At 28.9% G+C, this 20835-nt stretch overlaps 5 protein-coding genes across 7 annotated transcripts in view; 3 read left to right on the top strand and 2 right to left on the bottom strand.

Annotated features, from left to right (window-relative positions):
- The first annotated feature begins 768 nt into the window (after positions 1-768).
- Positions 769-3099, top strand: Kr-h2 (transmembrane protein 33-containing Krueppel homolog 2). Its single transcript, XM_035867105.2, has 6 exons — positions 769-928; positions 1327-1488; positions 1606-1787; positions 1912-1979; positions 2085-2218; positions 2291-3099. The coding sequence occupies exons 2-6, from the start codon at positions 1328-1330 to the stop codon at positions 2502-2504; spliced, it is 759 nt and encodes a 252-aa protein (XP_035722998.1). The 5' UTR covers positions 769-928; position 1327; the 3' UTR covers positions 2505-3099.
- Positions 3100-3331: 232 nt separating this feature from the next.
- On the bottom strand, positions 3332-4715 carry RpS3 (ribosomal protein S3). Its single transcript, XM_035867106.2, has 4 exons — positions 4622-4715; positions 3916-4238; positions 3648-3835; positions 3332-3557 (listed from the first exon to the last, which is right to left on the bottom strand). The coding sequence occupies exons 1-4, from the start codon at positions 4652-4654 to the stop codon at positions 3376-3378; spliced, it is 726 nt and encodes a 241-aa protein (XP_035722999.1). The 5' UTR covers positions 4655-4715; the 3' UTR covers positions 3332-3375.
- A 472-nt stretch (positions 4716-5187) lies between these two features.
- LOC118441979 (cathepsin O) lies at positions 5188-16712 on the top strand. 2 transcript variants are annotated; one of them, XM_085656890.1, is made up of 10 exons: positions 5188-5524; positions 5778-5916; positions 6067-6305; positions 6480-6628; positions 6706-6759; positions 7107-7375; positions 7462-9466; positions 12615-12901; positions 13275-15028; positions 16505-16712. In XM_085656890.1, exons 1-7 carry the CDS (start codon positions 5339-5341, stop codon positions 7503-7505), a joined length of 1080 nt encoding a protein of 359 aa, XP_085513016.1. In that variant the 5' UTR covers positions 5188-5338; the 3' UTR covers positions 7506-9466; positions 12615-12901; positions 13275-15028; positions 16505-16712. The 2 variants fall into 2 exon arrangements, with proteins under 2 accessions (XP_085513016.1, XP_035722997.2); XM_035867104.2 differs by lacking the exon at positions 13275-15028.
- Positions 7932-12245, bottom strand: vermilion (Tryptophan 2,3-dioxygenase vermilion). Of its 2 annotated transcripts, none has more exons than XM_085656889.1 (7): positions 11880-12245; positions 10779-10939; positions 10499-10663; positions 9072-9431; positions 8741-8990; positions 8553-8646; positions 7932-8180 (listed from the first exon to the last, which is right to left on the bottom strand). In XM_085656889.1, the coding sequence occupies exons 2-7, from the start codon at positions 10821-10823 to the stop codon at positions 8009-8011; spliced, it is 1086 nt and encodes a 361-aa protein (XP_085513015.1). In that variant the 5' UTR covers positions 10824-10939; positions 11880-12245; the 3' UTR covers positions 7932-8008. The 2 variants fall into 2 exon arrangements, with proteins under 2 accessions (XP_085513015.1, XP_035722995.1); XM_035867102.2 differs by having other exon boundaries at positions 7933-8180; positions 10499-10686; positions 11880-12239.
- Positions 16572-20835, top strand: part of LOC118441838 (uncharacterized) — a 5864-nt gene continuing 1600 nt past the window's right edge. Inside the window, exons 1-9 of the mRNA XM_085657141.1 lie at positions 16572-16712; positions 17678-17831; positions 18175-18233; positions 18325-18466; positions 18559-18726; positions 18798-18938; positions 19310-19504; positions 19613-19671; positions 20251-20392. Of these exons, the coding sequence (XP_085513267.1) occupies positions 17688-17831; positions 18175-18233; positions 18325-18466; positions 18559-18726; positions 18798-18938; positions 19310-19504; positions 19613-19671; positions 20251-20392 (1050 nt within the window). The 5' untranslated portion in view covers positions 16572-16712; positions 17678-17687. The remainder of the gene's footprint in view (positions 16713-17677; positions 17832-18174; positions 18234-18324; positions 18467-18558; positions 18727-18797; positions 18939-19309; positions 19505-19612; positions 19672-20250; positions 20393-20835) is intronic.

The following is a 20835-nucleotide window of genomic DNA, read 5'->3' as shown; positions in this document are numbered from 1 at the left end:
TAAGATTAGATTTTTTAATTGATATGTAATAAAGGTAAGTGATGTATTGAAATATTTTAATGTTATAATATTTGTATACTATTTTAATTATTTACTAATAAATAAATTCAAATAAATTCTAATAATTTTGAAATTGTTTAAATAGAATTTCAAATCGAATATGATGCTATTCCGGATATCAATGTATGCCTGCATGCAGGATAAATAAAAAATTGAAATCAATAATTATCTATAAATATTCTTAAGATATTTTGTATTTGATTAGAACAATATACAAATTACGTAAAAGTCTTATCATATAAAATAATTTCATATTAAAAACACTTGAATGAAGTTAAAATAGAAAATTAATAACTTCCATTGTTAATTTATTCACAACTTGTTGAATTAAATATTTATCGAATTTGATTGAATAAAAAAAGAAGCGCAAATAATTTTTTACTTGTACGTTTACTTGTGTACGTCAATTTTTTATTAGTTTATATATACACAAACTACATCGTTTGTGATATGAGTTTCATACTTTTCATTGGTTAGAATAAGACGTTATATGATAAGTAATTTGTTCAATTATATTAGGATTAATTATGGTACAATTAATTGTATATATAATAAACATTACAGAGTAATTTGAAAATAATATATGTAAAATTCGCAGTATGCGTTGTAAATATTTTTAAAATGCAACTTAAACGAAAATATTTTGTTCATAAATAATAATAATAAATCATTGGCACACCATCTATCAGAAAAAAAATGAACTTCAAAAACGATATTCAGCACGATTATACGGTTCTTCATCAGATTCACACGTAGATATTTTAGAATACATACGAGAAACGTGTAATTGATCAAGGAAACGGCATCAAATCATTTATTCGATTTAGAGTGAATAATTTTCATTTTCTTATAAGCAATACAAAGAAAAGTAAGTTTTATAAAAGAGATAAGTGAATGCTTTAAATATTTACATACATTATAATTTTTATTAAAAACGTCGATTAGCATGAGAATTAATTTTTGAACTAACACGTATAGATTATTACGTTTATAAAAAGCAAACTGATTCTTTTCATATATTAGAATTTTATTTAACGTACATAAATTACTGGTAATTATAATTATCTTATTTGCAATTTTACTCGTAATAGTTTACTATCATTTGTATATTTATATGCATATATATTATATATAATTTATTATATTATGTGTATATATATATATATATATGTAATTTGAATATTAACAACATATTATTTATTAATATGATTTTCATATTTATATTTATAAATATATTTTTGATTTTTGTTATTTTATGATATATAGAATGGCAGATAATGCAGGTTCAGGAGATTCATCACCACAATTGGAAAGAGGATGGTTGACTTTAAAACAACATGTAATCGATAACAAAATTAGAGCTGGATTATGGTTTACAAGATTACTAACTATGATATTTACAATAAGTTATATTATTCCAATATTTGGGTAAGTTGCTATTTTTTGTATCCAATAAATTTATTTTCAACAACATTTTTTTTCCATATAGTTACAAATGTACTATTTTTATCATAATATAAATTAATAACACTTTTTATTTTTTAGAAATTCTTATAATATATATTACAAAGCTTTAATGAGCTATGCAGCAACCAGTGCATTGCGTCTTCACCAAAGACTGCCACATGTACAACTTAGTAGACAATTTTTGGGAATGTTACTTCTCGAAGATTCCTGCCATTATTTACTTTATTCTATAATATTTCTTTATGTTTCTCCAGTGACAAGTATCCTTTTAATCTTTGTTTTATTTCATATAATATAATGTATTATATTATTTATTATTTTTTTTTTATACTTATATTCTACTTTTTAATACATGCTATATATTTTTCTTAAATCTATAATTAGTCGTGCTTGTACCAATATTTTTATTTGCCATGTTGCAATTTGCCAGTTTTTCACTCACATTACTAGATGTAAGTACAAAAACATCTAGTCATATCTAAACATGTAATTATACAAAAATATTACAAAGTCATTGTGAAGATAAATTAATACACATTATTTCTTTCTTTCTTAAGTGCTTAGGACAGAATAGCTGGTGGGGAATTCGTCTTATGATCTCTTTGGTTGAGTTTCAGTCTCATAAAATTTTGCGTTTCTGTGCATTTTCTGAAATCATAATTCTACCATACACAGCATTTCTTGTTTTGACGTAAGTCGATAATATATTAAATATAAAGTCTATAAACAAATAAATAAACGACAATATTTTATTTATTTACAGGGGACGTGTTAATTTGTTAACACCAGTTATATATTATCAGTTCTTGAAGTTACGTCTTGCATCACAAAGAAATCCATTCACGCGTAATATGTTTTATGAAATCAGAAGTATTTTGAATACTTTGGCCAAGAAACCTGCAGTGCCAGATATACTCCGTAAAATGATAGAAGGTTTCCTTTCTTTAACTCAACAAATGGCACCAGTACGTCAGTAATATTTTGATTTGATTCCCAATTTGAACATTTCAAGGGAATTGTTTTTGGATTGTAGGGTCCACACTTTTATAAAATTAAATATAGTGACAGTGAGTGCCGTTGTCAACATTTTTGGTAAATGTGTTTAATTTAATATATATATATATAAGATTTAAATAAATAAAAAATGTAATAGGTGCATCTAGATAAACTTATTAGTGTTATAAGTGAGAATGTTTTACAAACATTTCATACATTTTACCATTCGAACGAGATTGAATCTTGTAGTAATAGACATATTTAAGAATTGTCTATTATTTATTAGTATTAATTAAAGTGAACTTGTATGTTTTATAATCTGTCATAAAATTAATGAATTTATTTATAGTTGTCAGGAATCTGGTATACTATAGTCATGTAGAGATACAACACACAATGCTGTCTGTCAAGCATGTGGTGTTATTGTAATTATCACAAATATGTAAAATAAGTAATGTAAACTATATCATTGATTTACTCATACTTTAAAAGTATTACTTTTCTTTAAGCACCTTTTTGTATATTTTTGTTGTTTGTGTATTCCTTTATGATTAAATATATGGTTATGGTAAAGAATTTTTTATATAATTCTTTTTATTAAATTGCTTTAATTGATATAATTTGTTGGTTAGTGTTATAAACTTTTGAGAATATTTTATTTAATAAAAAATATAATTTTATTGTCATTTAGAGATAATACAAATACTGCAGTAATATGTAAAATAGTCTTATTTCTTCGAATATTTCTTTAATTGTTTTCAATGATTAGTAGTCAGGGTTAAAAATATTATACAGAGAAATCAAAGTATTTCTTGTTTTATACCATTTTTATTTTTGTTGTAATGTTAATTATTACACAAGTGGTGCCGGTTGAGGTATGTCTTTTGAGGCTTTTATTTCAGAAGTTGGTTGTAAAGGACGTACTTCTTCTTTTGGTTCAGCTATCGAAACATAATCTGGAAGAGGATCTTTTGGACCAAGTTTACCATTAGGATCCCATGGTAACATAATTTTTACTTTGATACCTAATACACCTAAAATAAAATAATAAGAAAAAATATTAATCAATATGGCTGATGTAAAAAAAAAAATCTGTTTAATATTTGTTCTAATTAGAAATATACCTTGTCGAAGAAGTACATGACGAGTTGCAGTGTTTACATAATTGTTTGTTGGTTCTCCTGAATGAATCATTAAGCCATCAACAAATTTCATTGATTTTGCTCTCTGACCACGTAATTTCCCACTGACAACAACTTCACATCCTCTTGCTCCTGATTCCATGATAAATCGAAGAACACCATAACATGCCCTATGAAGTAAAAATCATGATTTCTTAATACGTTAACTAGAATTAAAGTATAAATTATAAATAATTATTCGTAAACAAACCTTCGTACAGCAAGTCCACCAATCAACTTATATCGAAGGGATTCAGCTTGTGCAATAGCACACAATCCACGTTGTGCTACTTTTTCAGCATATAATTCAACATTTTGTGGTTCTTTAAAATTAAAACGTTTTTGTACCACAGAGGTCAATTCTCTAATTCTGCGCCCTTTTTCTCCCAAAACACTCTGTGTATGTGTGGCTAATAGGATGATTTCTGTACGAGTTGGCGTTACACGAACCTCAACACCAGAATATCCATCTTCTGCGAGTTCACGAGTCAAGAATTCATTGAGCTCAGCTTTGAAGACTCCATCTCCTACAAACTATCAATATAACGATTAGTATATCGTTAACTCTTGATAGTAATATCAATACAAAGTTAACCTTAAAAGTTCACGTTTTATTGAGTAAACATAACACTTTAATGAAAAAGAAAATATAATTAATTTAATTCATGTCTATTTGTAACATCAATAAAATATTGTGGATGTTTTTCTTTTTAAGATTAAAATGAAAACTTTCGATAGGTGACAATTTCATGGAATAACGGGGGAACAAAACAATTAAAAGTATCCATGGCATCCACCTTTTCACCATGTTTCACTGTTATATATTTGCACAAAATCTTATTATAACAATATTTAAGATTACGGAAAACACTATATTTTCAAGTAATATATATTAGAAATCACAATAAATCACAAACCTTCTTTTTCTTTGAAATAGAACGAGTACCCATATTTAACGTAGATGCCACAACAGAAGGCAAGAATGTAAAAGACCGGACTGAAAGCGGAAATAGTATAATTCTCTTACTCAAGTAGTCAAATTAGCGTTTATGTATAACAAAAAATTATTACAAAATCATTAGAACTTAAGAAAAATGGATTTAACAATTTTAAAAATTATTTCATTATTAATTAAAATGTTAGATATAATTGCAATTTTGTTGTTGGTTAATGGTAACGATTATAAGTTTAACAAGTACATGAGTAGGCAGTTCGTTAAGAAAAAATAATATTAATGATGTTCAATAATACGTTAAACATTGTATTATCGTTAATAATTTATTGTGCATTTTACAAAGATGTTTTTTTAAAATATTATCATCGATACTTTACGGTTCAATCAAATACGTCTCTCGTTTGATTTAAGAGGTTAGAAGAAAACAACGTCAGTCGAATGTAATACTGCTGACAAAATACTACTGATAAATTTTCAATTTTTATCAATATACGTAATATACTAAGTCATTTTGTTTTCATTGTTTATCAATGAATATAATGAGTAATTGTACGGTCTTGAAAAATATTATCGAAGTAAAAACATATACTTTGTATTGAGTCATGTGATTAGGATTCATTTCATTCACTTGATCTCAAGTTTCTTATGACGAGACTAGGTATTATGTTTTGTTTCCGACATGGAATGGAGAACAGTTGCAGTGACGATATTAGTAGTGACACTTTGTTTCTTGGCCATACCTATTCGCATTGGCCCTGATAATAATAACGAAGATATCAAGTTGTTCGAGAATTATGTCGCACGGTATAACAAATCGTATAAAAACAATCCAACCGAGTATAGTGATAGATTCGAACGATTTCAGGTAATAGATAAGATTTATAAGTTTCATTTTATCACCTTTTCTCGCTTGTGTTAATTCTTTATCTATAGATCAATTTTTCCCGCGATTTGTTTATTTGAATTTTATTCTTATAATTTCCCGCGCTTACTCGTCTTTCCTTTCACCAATTTTGAACACGCTTATCACGGATCTTTAATTGCTTTTTGTTTCTCCTTCGAATTGCATCGATAAAAATTCGATTTTCAACGTATTAATAAGAATATTAACTTTTCAGAGATCTTTACGACATATCGAGAAAATGAATGGTTTTCGATCGTCCCAGGAAAGTGCTTTCTACGGACTCACGGAATTTTCCGACATGTCGGAAGATGAATTTCTACAGACAAACCTTTATTCTGATCTATCGGAAAGAGGTGAGATTAGATCGAAATAATAAATATTCTCGATGAAATCTTTTATTTCGAACAAATTTGAGATAAAGATTTTTTTCGACGATTATACCATATCAATTCTGTGTATTTTGCAATGAAAAGTAAACAAAAATTTTTTTATTTATCCATCAGGAAAAAAACATGCGAACGCGAGCTATCATAACGAACATCGTAAGAGAAAAGAAAGAAATCACTTGGAAAAAAGAACTATAGGTATACCACTGAAAGTAGATTGGCGAGAGAAAGGTATAATATCTCCTATAAAGAATCAAGGATCCTGTGGTGCTTGTTGGGCCTTCAGTACTGTCGAGGTAGTTGAATCGATGTATGCCATAAAAAATGGTAGTCTACATTTCCTAAGTGTACAGGAGGTAAGTTACTAAGCTCTTTTAAGAATTGATAATACTTTCCCCTACCATTATGATAATATATTGTTTTGCATATTGCGGACACTTGCGGTGATCGATCCACTAAGTATATAATATGCTTTGTATCGTTCGAATATAAATGTATCTTATATAATATTTTATTCGTAACATTTGTAGATGATTGATTGTGCAAGGAATACTAATCTCGGATGCGAAGGTGGAGATATTTGTAGTTTGCTCGCTTGGTTGAAATTAACGAAATCGCCGATATTACCGGAATCTAATTATCCGCTCACACGAATGACTGACACGTGCAAGCTAAAAGGGTATATTTTAGGATTAAATTGTATTCCCGTAAAGAATTTTGATAATACGATCGTTATTTAATATTTATATATTTCAGAGCTACCGCGAAAATGAAAACAGGTATCAAGGTGATGGACTTTACCTGCGATAGGTATTTGAATTTTCCATATATTTTTTTTATTATTTTTATTTTATTTGTTATCGTACGATAAACTATTCGAAGGAATATACTTTGAAATAAATCCAAAGATTAAAGAATTTCCAGCGAAGATTGATTAACATTATTATACAATCTTAGAAAATTGATATATGTATGTAGAGTGTAATATATCGTATTAGAAAAAGATTTTATTATATAAGTTGACTGATCAGCATGTTTATGTAATACTGAGTCTAATCATAACGTTTATGAAGTCTTACCTTCATTCGATTATACGTCCGTAATCATATACAAGGTTTAAGAGTGAATAATAATGTCTATCTGATGGATGACGTTAGCTTTATAGATTCAGAAGAGGAGCTTCTGATAACATTGGCCACACACGGTCCTGTGGCTGCCGCGGTGAATGCATTATCCTGGCAAAATTATTTAGGTGGTATAATACAGTATCATTGCGATGGTGCTTTTACCAGTTTGAATCATGCTGTACAAATAGTAGGTTATGATAAATCCGGCACAATACCTTATTATATTATCAAAAATTCGTGGGGTCCAGCTTTTGGTGATAGAGGTTACTTGTACATTGCTATTGGCAACAATCTTTGTGGTGAGATAAAAATACGGATTGTCTTTAAATCATTAATGTTTATTATAAAAATATGATTTATTATTTTTTTTTTTTGATATCACCAGGTATCGCCAATCAAGTTTCAGCGTTGGATATCATCTATAAATAAAGGAATATATAATGATGACGTTAATCTATGATCACCATATATTTACGTATATGGCATTTATCGTTAAAAATTAGTCATTAACGTACCTGACTAATTTGTGATTGATTATAAAGAACAGATTGAAATATATTTATCATATGTAATATATTTGATCAGTATTTCTGATCAGTGTTGGGAGAGGTTTTAAAGTTCAGATATATATGTACACATACACACACACATACACACACACACACACACACACACACATACACACACACACACATCTTATTGTATTAATAGAAATTAATAACTAAGCTGTTCTTAACAATTGCAATTACTTAAAATTTTAAGATAGGATAAAGATTTTATTTAAAATGAATAAAAGGCCAAACAAATTTTACAAGTTTATTATATGTTACAAGTTATTTTAATTTATAATAAAGATATTACTTATTTATATATAATTGAGGAATGATTAAAAATCGGGTAACTTGAATATTACCGCATAAATTATTACAAGTTTACGAGCGTTCTATTTTATTTTCAGCATTGTTTTGATTGTTATCGGTACTCCAACCATTCCAAGAAATTGAAAGTCTTGTTTTCATTTGCTTCGTTAATGGTGGTATTAAATGTCTAGGTATTAAGAACGTAGACAAATTGAACAAGTCTAGGAACACTTTGTATCTATCGCTATCAATTGAAACGTACAATGTTAATAAGTTTTATCAAATGTTCATTATACATAGAATATAGAATATATATACAGGGGATCACAAAATTCATAATTTCTCCGATTATTTTTCATTCATTGTGAGTTATTTAACGATTAAGTCGATCAATCCTGTGCGCGTTGCAGCGTAGTATTATTTGATTAAATTGATCGAACGATAGAATGATAAAAGGAAATAAAATGAAAGTATGTAATTTGTGCCGGTCGGTTTTATGAACTTCCGACAATTGTCGTTGTCGGCTCTTCCTTTATTCGAGCTAAAATATTTGTTTAATTTTGGGACACCCCGTGTATATATAGTACATATAAAAATCCTTATATCGATTAGTTACCTCAAAGTCGATTTCAAGTATTGGTAACCGGAAGATCCACCAGTTCCAAGTTGTTGAGAACCAATCATCCTCTGAACCATGATTACGTGATTATCTAAAAATATAAAAGATTTTGTAATGCGTTATTAATCATTCGTTTAGAAAAGAAGGGTCATGTAGTTAAAGGTCAATAATATAGACTATCTTACACCTCCATTTAGTAATCAGAGAATCAATGTCCATCAATGCAGTCAGTATTTGATGGGGTTGACTGAACCTTGGTTCGTCCCGATATAATGTTATCATTACAGCTCCTTGCAAGGCAGCATACGAGAATCTTCGTTCTCCTCTCGAGACAAGCGCGTTATGAAGAGATTCGTTAAAGATTGTTTCGAAAATGGCTTGACGAGATTGAATATTGCTCGTAAGATATACCTTCATTTGCTCCTCTGATTGTTCCTGTGATAATAAGTTCATTTCCTATCTTTGATAAATCATATTTCAAACTTACAATTAAAAATTTTTAAAATAAACATTTACCTGTGCAGTTTGTTCTTGTTCGAAGAGCATTTGTTCAACGGCTCTCTTGTACTTTCCCCAAAAGTCAAAATCGTAAGATTCGAGACCCGGTGTCCTGGCCAACCACTTTTGGACCAAGCAGCTGAGGCTGGGTTCTTCCTCGGAACGTTTGATCTCCTCAATAGCTTTCGGATCTCTTCCAAAAACTCTCATGTAACTTTGATTATACCTTACTCTGTGTTCTTGTTTTATACCAAGTTTGTTTTCTAGTAATCTAAATTGCAGGGATTGAAAGCCGGAAGCTGGGCAGAGGTAATCGCGGAACGCCATGAAATCCAACGGTGTCATAGTCTCTAAGATCGTCACTTGATCCACCAGAAGCTACGAAGGACAAAGGAAAGAAAATATTTCATAATGTATGTATTTTATATTTTACCATTAGTACTTCGTTCATATAATTATAACAAGGTAATTTTAAAGGAGAAACTCTTTCTCAAATATACATAAACATTGCTTATCGATTGGACCGCAACTATATCCGCATTTATATGGTTGCTTCGTGCAGCCAGTTATTTTACTCGTCACCGTGGATTTACTACGACAGTAAAGTACCTTAAAGGCGACAAATCGTTTCTTTTTCCTGTAATCGTACGGAAGTTCATAGATGTATCAATTAGTGTCATCCTATTTATAGATTTCTTCTATATAAGTCATACTATCAAGAACTTTTCGTTCTCTCGTATTAAAGTCAAGTTTATTTTCTTTAAAGAGAAATGTTCAGCAATGGATTTTTCAACGGATTCGATTCCATGAAGAATGGTATTTTTATTGTTGAATCGAAAGACGATAGAAAATAGGAAACAACCGCATACATGTTTTGCGGTACGTAATGAACGGTAATAAGATTATTACTCAAGTTTTTTACGCCTACGATTATTCCTATGAGGTGTCGCGTATCATTTGTGGGTATTAGTTTACTCAGAGCGCGTGTATTATTTCAGTGGTCCCCCATAGAATATCGTTTATACGTGAGAGACTGTCCTTAATGTGAAAGGAAAAGAACAGAAGAGAAAAGGAAAAAATAAAAATTTGGTCATTGTCGTTCGGATTGGATAGTCGAGTATGTATCGATTTCATTTCGTCCAGTTTTACAGAGAGCGTACAATTTTCTTCTTCTCCCGTGTCATGGCTCTCAATCTCGGAAGAGACTCGAGCTCGACGAATATTGAGAAATCACCATTGATATTAATTGTCAGAGACATTTGATTAACTCTACGTAAAGGAAATTAGATTAGAAGCCTTGCAATAACAGAACGTTATCATCGTGGTTAATGAAATAATTTTTTTCACTATTCTTACTGTCGTTCATTTTTTTTCATCTTTATAATTCAACACTTTAAGATCTTATTCTTTTTGTTTTGACGAATGAACAAGTTTTAGGAACGTACTTTTAATATAAGAACGATGCGATGAAGTCGTCTAAGAATTTCCAAAGTTCTTGATTCGTTCAAAATGTGAACATCATTTTGAACCGTCGAAGTATTATTGGTAGTGATATAAACGTTTGAGTCAGAACTGAAGAGTGATCTGACTGAGTCCAATTCGTAGATAATCTGCTTGAACCATAATTCATATGCTGCGATAAAAATAAAAGAAATTTTGTACGATTCTTATTCTTTTTTCTTTTATTATAAATTTTACTTATCAAAAGGAAGATCTTCGTAATACCTTGATGAGTAATGATAAAAAGATGCTCGTCGTGTACCTCTTCATTGTACTCAGCGCTAAGGAGCCTTTGCGCGGATAAGATTTTATCTAAACGAAGATATTCTCCATAGAGTAAGGCTGATCCTTTGGTTAATTGAGTTCCTTCTTGGCTCTGATCATCTCTAAGAGAAATAACGATAAATCGATTTTACTTTTTTTTTTCTTTGGTAATAATAAAAACAAAACAAAAAAAAAATTCAATACGATTTCAATAAGTCAGTCAAGATATATGGTAGTCAGAGAACTATTAATTGTATTATTAATTATAATATTAATATAAAATATTTTTCTTTTAATCGTCTAATATTTTTCATACAAATAAAACGAAATTCTAACATTTAGAATCTATACATTTTGAAACTAGATGTAATACGATTTTATTATCCCCTCAGCATTTTTTTCATTGTTATCTACGTGATATGAGTAGGAAGATCTAATACTATATCGATTATTTTAAAGAACATAGTAGATCTAAAAAGATCATTTTAAATAAAAGTATGCTTATGCGGATAAATGAAAAATAAAACGAGAAAAAAATGTTATTTAGAAAAATGATACAAAACGATGTTGTTTAAGATTAATCGTATATTATATAGAATGATCTTAAACGTTCCGGGCAGACTTAAAAATTTTATAGGAAATTTAATTCTAAACAAAAAATTTACAACAAATATGAGTTGAAAAATGCTTCTTTAAAAAGTTAACGTTTAAAAACCTCTAAAATTACGGTTATTTTATATACTTTTACAAACATCAGAGAAAATATATATTTTTGAAAACGTAGTCAACAAAAATTATAGAGAATTAATTTATCTTTCAAATGAGATTAAAATGATCGTAGTATATTTCATAAGTTGTGAGATAATTAGTTTGAAATGTACAACTTTTGTTTCGTTACTTTTTGTTAAAAAAATGTATATTTATATGATTTCAGAGGTTTTTAGAGAAGTATTTTTCTATCCATGTTTGTAGGAAACTTTTTATTCAAAATTAAATTTTCTATAAAACCTCGGAACATCCTCGGCCACTTTGGATATTTTTAATTTATATAATTTTACTTACGTGATTGTACCCGACAAAGGACAGGCCATTGTTTCTTAGTTATTATTGATGCTTTTTTCGATTCTATGAAACTAACTTTTTACGATGCGTATGCTTTGACAAACACTGTGCGTACTATAGAAATTTTGTGAATTTGTCATAACAAAATGAAATGATTTTTATACTACATTCGTTTAATCGCGATCTTGATATAGGTATCAACACGCCGAATACAAGTCGTCGAATAGATGGTTGACGAGCGACTAAAGAGTGAACGACTAAGAACACGCGGTTATCCTTCTTATAGGCGATACTTTACTGTATATACTAGCTAAAGTAAAATATTTTAATATTTCCAATGTTTTATGATATGTTTTAGTGATATGTTTGAATTACGAGTTCTGCGAATAAAATCTATCGATTCTATACACGTTATCTTTGTAGTCAGATATCGAAATTATAAGAGTATATAATTTATTTAAATTTTTGTCTATATTCAATAATATTTTTTTTTTGCCTTTATATTTCATCATAATTCTTTTATAATGATCATCTAAAAATATATTTTTTTAGTATATTTTTAATTCAATGAATTAAAAGAAATGAATCTTATAAAAAATATTTTCTTATAATCACATAGATAGTTAAGATTTTTAAACATACGGAGAAATATTGCAGAATTTATGTTATCATTATATATTTTAAAAAATTTCATTTTTATATTTTATATTTGGATTAATCAATCGTATGTTTTAGTTCATAGGGTTATCGCTAGGTGACGTATGAAAGTATTAACTCATCGAGGGACCGAGAGATGGCGATATAATCAGTAGCAATCAAACGAGTTACCGATCACAGAAATTATTTATAATATCAATGGAATATTAACATTTTGAAGATAGAAATAAATATCAATTACGGATCCGATATAATTATGTAATACTATTCTATCCTTTCATTAATTTGAGAACATCGTTAAACTGATATACGATCGTAATAATAATTATCATAGGATACAATTACAAAAATGAACAATTTATTTGGTACGTATCGTTGATGTTTTTATAAGTATTTTAAATGAACGAAATTCCGTCTCATTATCGTAATGAAATGTATTACATTATATTATAAAGTGCCATAAGAATATTATTGCTATATACTATTTAAATTAACCTAAGCATATTTAAATTCCAAAAACTCAGAAACATAGAGTGACTATTTTTTGTCTCACTATTTAACCTTCTCATATTCAATGTATATATACATATACTCTTATTTACGAGATTTGTCGTGGCATAAAAAAGCATTATGAGGAACTCGTATAAAATGTATACCCGTAATTGCGATCTAGATAGTGGCTCTAATTGCTTCTACCAAAATGGCTGACTGACTTTATTCTACTTGTATCTTTTCTAGGCAGCATCCGAGAAGATGTTTTCTGTTGCATGGCTTTTTCAGTCCTTGCATTTTATATTTTAATTACAGCTAAGATATATAAACAAATGAAATGAAAAATACATTGGTCTTATTTCTTTGAAAGAAAAACAATATAATATTTATAAATTCATTCTTACAAAAGAAATTATACGAACATCTGTATAAGATATCATTGTATAATTAGATTGTTTAATTTGATAATTAATGAATTTAATTAACAATTACAGATTCTTATGTATCAATTTTTAAGAACGTAAATACAAATTATCATTTCAATCGAATCAATCAATCTTAATTAATCTGATAGTTTTTATTTTGCTATCTTATATACTTTTCAAATTTTGTGCATTGCAAAGATGAAAAAATGTTTTCGTATATCTCTAGATTAATAGTATAGAATCATTGGGATTGGCATAAAAATTATTCATACGCCGATCATATTGCTGTTGCAGTCAATCTTTTCTTTTTGATCTATGTATCAATCGAATGGTGGTAAAACTTAATAATTAGCTATATATATTTACTCGATTTATTATTATTAAGATAACCAAGTGCAATATTCTTCTTATCAAAGTAAATAGATCATCGCTTCAAAAAGTATACTCTTCTTTTATCGAATTTTTTGTTTTTTTCTTTCACTTTTTTTTTTTCATTTTCTGTATTACATTACACTTTTTTCTCAGCGAGTAATACATATTTATTTGGTCGATCTTCGATGTAAACACGCTACGTGCGTCAATTCACACAATTCCACAAAATAGACAAGAAAGAATCGTTGAGTATTTCAAGTATACACGAGTTTTTCTGAAGTAAATGCTTCGCTTTAATTTAGTTGCACATCCGAGTCGGTATCTGTGGACGCGGAGTGTGGTTGGAAAAGAAGAACAAAAGAAAAAAAAAAAAAAAAGAAAAGAAAAGAAAAGAAAGAGAATGAAAAAAGAGAAGAGCGAAGAAATAGAAAGAGTTAAAACAACGTGTATACCGTACACAGATCGTCAAAATTTTCTTCTCTTTTTTTGTTTTCCTTCCATTTTATTTTTCAACTCTCTTATTTCTATCTCTTCTTTTTCCATCGTTCCTCCTCTCTCCATCCAATTGTACTTATGTACGCGCGATAGATTATCACAAGTGATTCTATTTTGTAAACAAGAGATTCTCGAGAGCAAGATAAAAGAATTAAACAGATTTGACGAAATTTGATGAAAATTTGTACATTTTTTTTACAAACTTACAACTCTATACGTAAATATATACGATTTAAATATAGAATGGTGTTATTAGGTAGTATAATATCTGTAAATATCCATAGATAATATGCATAGATATATGCATACATATATATACATATCTGATAAGCATTAGAAATACATTATTTGTCGGTTCGGATTATCAAGATTAAATGTATGCGACATGTGTCACTAGTGCATATTGTACCGATGCGTGTCATGTAAAATAATATACATACATATAAGTATTTGTGCGTATACGCGCGTGTGTGTGTGTGTGTGTAAAGTCGTATAACTATAAATAGAAAAGTGTAAATTCTATTTGTTAAATATTATGCAACAGAACAAAAAATAACATCACGTTGAGTTTGTCGATTCTGCTTTAGCGAGTCATCGTCGAGCTACGAAGAGACAACGCCCATGACATTATGTACGATTAAGGACCATGTAATCCAGTACTGTATCTAGAACGATGCAACAGGTGTATGCGCTTATCCAGGAGGCATGGTATAGCAAAGGGTAGTGGGTATCGTATAGCTTTGGGTAGCCTTCGAACGATATATTTTCAAAGCAAATTCATTGTTCGACTTCGCGTAACGATAATTAACTTTCAAATTGGAAATCATGTTAGATGTTCTCGTCGAGGTCATAGGATTTCGTAAAACGTTTCATCGAAATGAGCTATGGCTCTTCGTTTTCTTTCTTCTTATTTTTCTGTTTTTATTGTTTTGTTTTCTCTTTATCACGACGTTGATACGTCTCTGATGTTACGATGTTCATTTAAATATTATTACTTTATTTTTCAATTATTCTTTTCTTCGAGAATAATATACGTAAGTTAAAAAACATAGAAGAATGGATAATTACTGACGCGTTCAGATAGAAGTTCAACGTTTCAAGTCTTTTAATTCGATTCGAATTTGTGCTAGAAGACGTACGAACTAATCGGAAGAGAAAAGGCGAGAAAAGACGATGGTTTATAATTAAAAAAGAAATTGCAATAAATGATGCAGAATATAGAAAGTATTTACGAGAAAAAGGAAAAATGAGCGAAGTCGTTTTAATCGTATGGTGTAAATTTGATCAGCGACTTTTTGCGATAATTCCAAAAAAAAAAAACAATATGATAATTATGCTTTCTTTTTTTTAGATGTGTTGTAATACATGTGAAATGAATTCATATCGAACAATTTCGAACGATGAAATATCAGCACTTTCATAATATCGAATGTACTATCATATAAAAATATAAATAAATGTTGATTAGCTAATTTGAAAGTTAGTTAATCAGTATTACTCGATTTTTTATATTACCGTTATTTAATAATAAAAAATATTTGTTGAGAGTTTGTAGAAGCTTGTATATATAAACAACAAACAAATTAATAGTATCAATTGATGATAAAAAAAACTCTGCCCTTGACACTGTAGATTATCTTTCAAAAATAGAAAACCTCAGACCGCGAAACTGAATATTTTTTTTATGATGTATATCTTAGGGTATATTATATACCCTCATCTATCACACATAACACACACACACATATATATATATATATATATACACACGCGCGCGTGTATAAATGATTTCTCTTGTTTGGAACGAAACGAATGTAATTATTAACCGAACCTTGGATACCGATATTCATTTATAGAAATACACTTTTTCTATATTCTATTTTTTCCTCTTTCTTTGTATGCATAAAATGCTATGGGGGAAGAAATTTATATATTTTTATAAATATACACACGTCGACGTATGATCAAGATATAAATGGAAAAAAATTGATATGGAGCGAAATTTGTTACTCTTGTTTTGTTTATATTGAAATAGAGAAAAAACTAATTATAAGTAAAAACGAGAGAGAGAGAGAGAGAGAGAGAGAGAGAGAGAGAGAGAGAGAGAGAGAGAGAGAGAGAAAAGTTCGAGAACCGGCTAATTACGGCCCTGAATGATATGTCCTTCTCGATCAATTCCTATAGGCTGATGAAGTAGTGTCGGTGAACGTATATAGGAAACAAGAAGTATAACCGGCTTTATAACTATACTCAATGATAAAACTGTTCATACGGTTGGGTCAAGCTATCAGTAACAAACTGGCCGTCTTGTAGTTTGAGCAAAATATCTTCTTCTTCTTCTTCTTCTTAATCATCATCATTCTTTTTTCATCTATTCGATTCATCGAGTCGTGTGAGTAATATTAATGCTACCTCTTTTTACCAAATAACACATATCTTTTTTTTTTGTCACATTTTTTTTTTTTTATATTTTACATTTTTTATTTGTACTTCTCGTATGTTACTACGACTTTTTATAATTTATAATTTAGTTGGTAAGGTCTTTCATTAGAAATACATATATCGACCTCGCTATTCGGACATACGATCGTATGTAAGGTCTAAAAAGAAAGTAAGCAAACAAACGTGCTAAGGATTTATATTAAAATTCTATTCAAACGTATATTGGGAAATAGGTACGTTTTTGTACTATTCATAATGCAAATCTTCTTTCGTTAAATGTTAAAAAAAATCATACTTCAAAAACAATAGTGAAACACTTTTCATTAATTAAGAGAAGATATCTGTTCGTTTATATTTTTATAAACGAAGGGATAGAAGGAATTTCCTTTAAATAATCTTATAATAGAGAAAATTTTTAAATATTACAATATTATATGTATTTTGTTTTTCATAATAATAACGAAAATATTCATATGTAATTCAAGGCCAAATAATTCGTTTGATTCGAACGATATAAAATTATATTGAAATATAATCTACTTTAATATAATTTTCGTTATAATTATTTCTTTAATAATAATTATTATTTTGAACGAATCATTGAGACATACGATATCTCTTAAAAACGTTTGAAATTTCAAAAAAGTTTTATGCTTTATCGAGTCGATATGATTACATTATCATAGATAACAGCGTAAGTAATCAATTTGCATTTACTTTCAATTTGCATTTCATGTTTTTTTAAATCAAATTTCCTACTAATTCGATTCTTTTAACAGTATTTTATAAATTTATTAAATATTAATTAATAGTTATTTATTAAAATTTTTTACTGATAAGAAAAATGATATTTTATAAGAATTTATTTAAGTGTCTTATTTTATTATTTAAATGATATATTATATTTATTTATAGCACAAAAAACATGTCAAAGATCACTTTGTACTCGCAACTAATTAGTCCACCTTGTCGTGCCGTACTTATGGTAGGAGAAGCCATTGGCATTGATTTTGACATCCACGAAATCAATTTATTCAATTATGATCAACAAAAAGAGGATTTTGTTAAAGTAAGCTTGTATTATAATAACATACAATTTGAATGTATATATATTGATTTATAGAAATATTTTATTTGCATTCGTGTAGATACACATTTTAATAAATCATTAATAAGAATGAATTTCAATTTTGAAAGGTTATCATTTTATGGGAAAAACAAAAAAATTTCTACAAATTATCTTGAAATTAACAAATTTAATGTGCGATAAATAATAATCTGCTAGAAAAATTGTGTTATCGTCGAAAAGCATTATTGTAACTCTTTTTTTATTTCGTCATTTTGTAATTATCGCTTTTTAAAAGAGTATCAAGATTAATTTTTTATTATTCTTATATAATTTTATCTTTTAGTTGAATCCCCAGCATACTATTCCAACTATTCAAGATAATGATTTTATATTGTGGGATAGGTGAGTGATTTTTATTATCAAAAAAGATATATATATATATATATATACACTCATATGTAGAGAATAAATAAGAAATATTTTAATTTTGTAGTCACGTTATCGCTGTTTACTTAGTTGAGAAATATGCTGCTGATGATTCTCTTTATCCTAAAGACCTTCAGCTGAGAGCAACGTTATGGCAACGTCTTATCTTCGATGCCTCGGTCCTTTTCCATGTTCTTAAAAGAATTTTTGTAAGTGTATTTTTCGTTAGAAGAATGATTCGATTTTCCGTTATCGTAGAAAATCGAAATCTTAATCCGAGGATTATTTTTGATTATCGCAGAAATCCATAAAATTGGGATCAGAGAAAACAATTTCAAAATTACTAATGGAAGAACTCGAAGAAGCCTTGGGATTTTTCGAAAAACTTTTGGAAGGTAAACAATGGTTGGTCGGGGATTCTTACACGATTGCCGATATTTGCAACGTCAGCACGGTCTCCTCATTGACCGTAAGTTTTTATTAGACCATTGCTGAATCCATTGAATTTTAATGATATAAATTTATCGAAAATATTTGCAGGTTATCGTGCAATGGGACAAGTATCCGAATATTCAAGCTTGGCTGAAACGATGCGAGGAACAATTGCCGGGCTATGAAAAATATAATGTACCAGGAAGCAAGCAAGTTAATGAAATATTCCAACAGAAACTCATGAACGCGTGATTCTTTGGAAACTTCTTTAATCGATTTATTCAATCGATTGAAAAATATTTTCTATTATTTTTAATCAATTATTATTTGAATTGTATGTTAATTAAATTATATTTTTCTATTTTTTAAGTTTAACGAAAATAAGCTTTAAGCGACCACGTTCGTTAGACCTTTTTAACGAGTTTTTAAATTCTTTGTTGAAAATAATCGATAATTGAATAAAAGTTGTCATGTTACTTTAAAGTTGGGAACTTTGTTTAGTGAGAACGGACAGTTTCATCGATCCATCGAATCTATACATATAGAATATATCGTCAGGTTAGATGATCTTTGAACAAGTTCAGACGAATCGACGGTATTCTAAGATGTATGTCAGATAAATTGCGTTTTTAAACCTTCCTATTACTATGAGTCTTAAAACGTTCGTTAACAAATCTGTTCCGACGTTGTACATGACCGAATTATCTCCACCTGTTAGATCGGTCTTAATGACGGCTTATATAATCGGTCTTCCATTATATAAGAAAGAAGTAAATTTAATTTCAGGCGAGCAACGAACAGCGGCATATTTAAAGGCAAGTTTTAATGAGAATTTGAGGATTTTTCGAACGGTCTTGAGTATGGTCATCAATGATTATTAGATATCGTTAATAGCTTTAATAACTTGACGAACGATCTTTCAGATGAATCCACAAGGAACGGTACCATTATTGCAAGACAAGGATTACTATGTATGGGATAGGTAGGATAAAAAAAAAACGATAAAATGATCGCCATCTTGGTATCAATCTCGTAATATATAACTTCGTACGACCGATAGAAATACACTCGAAATCCTTTGAACATTATTTTAAGAAGAGCGATAAATAAGAATTTTTTAATTACATCATTGAAATTAAGTATCTAATATAATTTGATAGAGGATAAAAAATGAATTCATATCTTTAATATTTTTTTATCACCAATATATACGACGCACTTCTTTAGTTTATTTCTAACACCGACGAAGCAAAACTTTTTTAGTACATACTCGCGTATCGTAGCTATTCGAAATAACAATACGAGTATCGTGATCTCGTGAGTGGACATTACTGCTTCCCAATACAATTTGACAATGTATGTATATGACTTGACACCGCCTACCGGATATACTGCTTCCCGGAAGAGATAACTTGAACACTGATTAATTTCTCTTTCTTCCTTTCTCCTTTTTTCTTCTCTCATTCTCTTTATTGTTTATATATATATATATATATGTGTGTGTGTGTGTGTGTGTGTGTGTGTATACGTATATCCTATTTTTTCCGCATTTCTTTTGTAGTCACGCGATATCAGGATACTTGGTACATGAGTACGGAAAATCCGACTCGCTTTATCCGAAGGATTCGAGAAAACGTGCTATGGTCGATCAAAGATTGCATTTCGATACGGGAACCCTTTATCCAGAATTTAGAAATGTCGTGGTAAAGTATCAAAATTTTTATTGCGAACATTATTCATCCATATATGTTGACCAATAAAGAGAGCCAATCGAGAGAATCAGAGGTATATTATCTATGATAATCTTTTTAATAAATGTACATTTCATGGTACAATTACAGGAAAATATCCAGTTAGATCTTGAAGTTTTGTAATCCTCGTATGCATTATATGTTGTGAATAGGATTTCTAGGTTGGATTTTACCACTGTCAGTCTCGGAATAAAAGTTGGGACACGCAAAGAAGCGTCCAACGAGGAAGCTTCGTTTAATTATAGTAGAAGAAAATTCTACGTTTTGGTCTGTTAGTGTTTAACTATAATTGTAGTGGTATAACTTCCAAATCGTATTGAAAATTGCATTAAAGTACCTACATAATCCTTGTGTAATCATCGACATTGAACCTGACTCTATTGGGAAAATAGATA

The sequence above is a fragment of the Vespa mandarinia genome, chromosome 5, assembly GCF_050613455.1.
Source record: "Vespa mandarinia isolate Hongniang chromosome 5, ASM5061345v1, whole genome shotgun sequence".
Classification (NCBI taxonomy): domain Eukaryota; kingdom Metazoa; phylum Arthropoda; class Insecta; order Hymenoptera; family Vespidae; genus Vespa; species Vespa mandarinia.
Note: the sequence above shows the minus strand (reverse complement) of the source record. Positions and strands in the feature narration are given on the sequence as shown.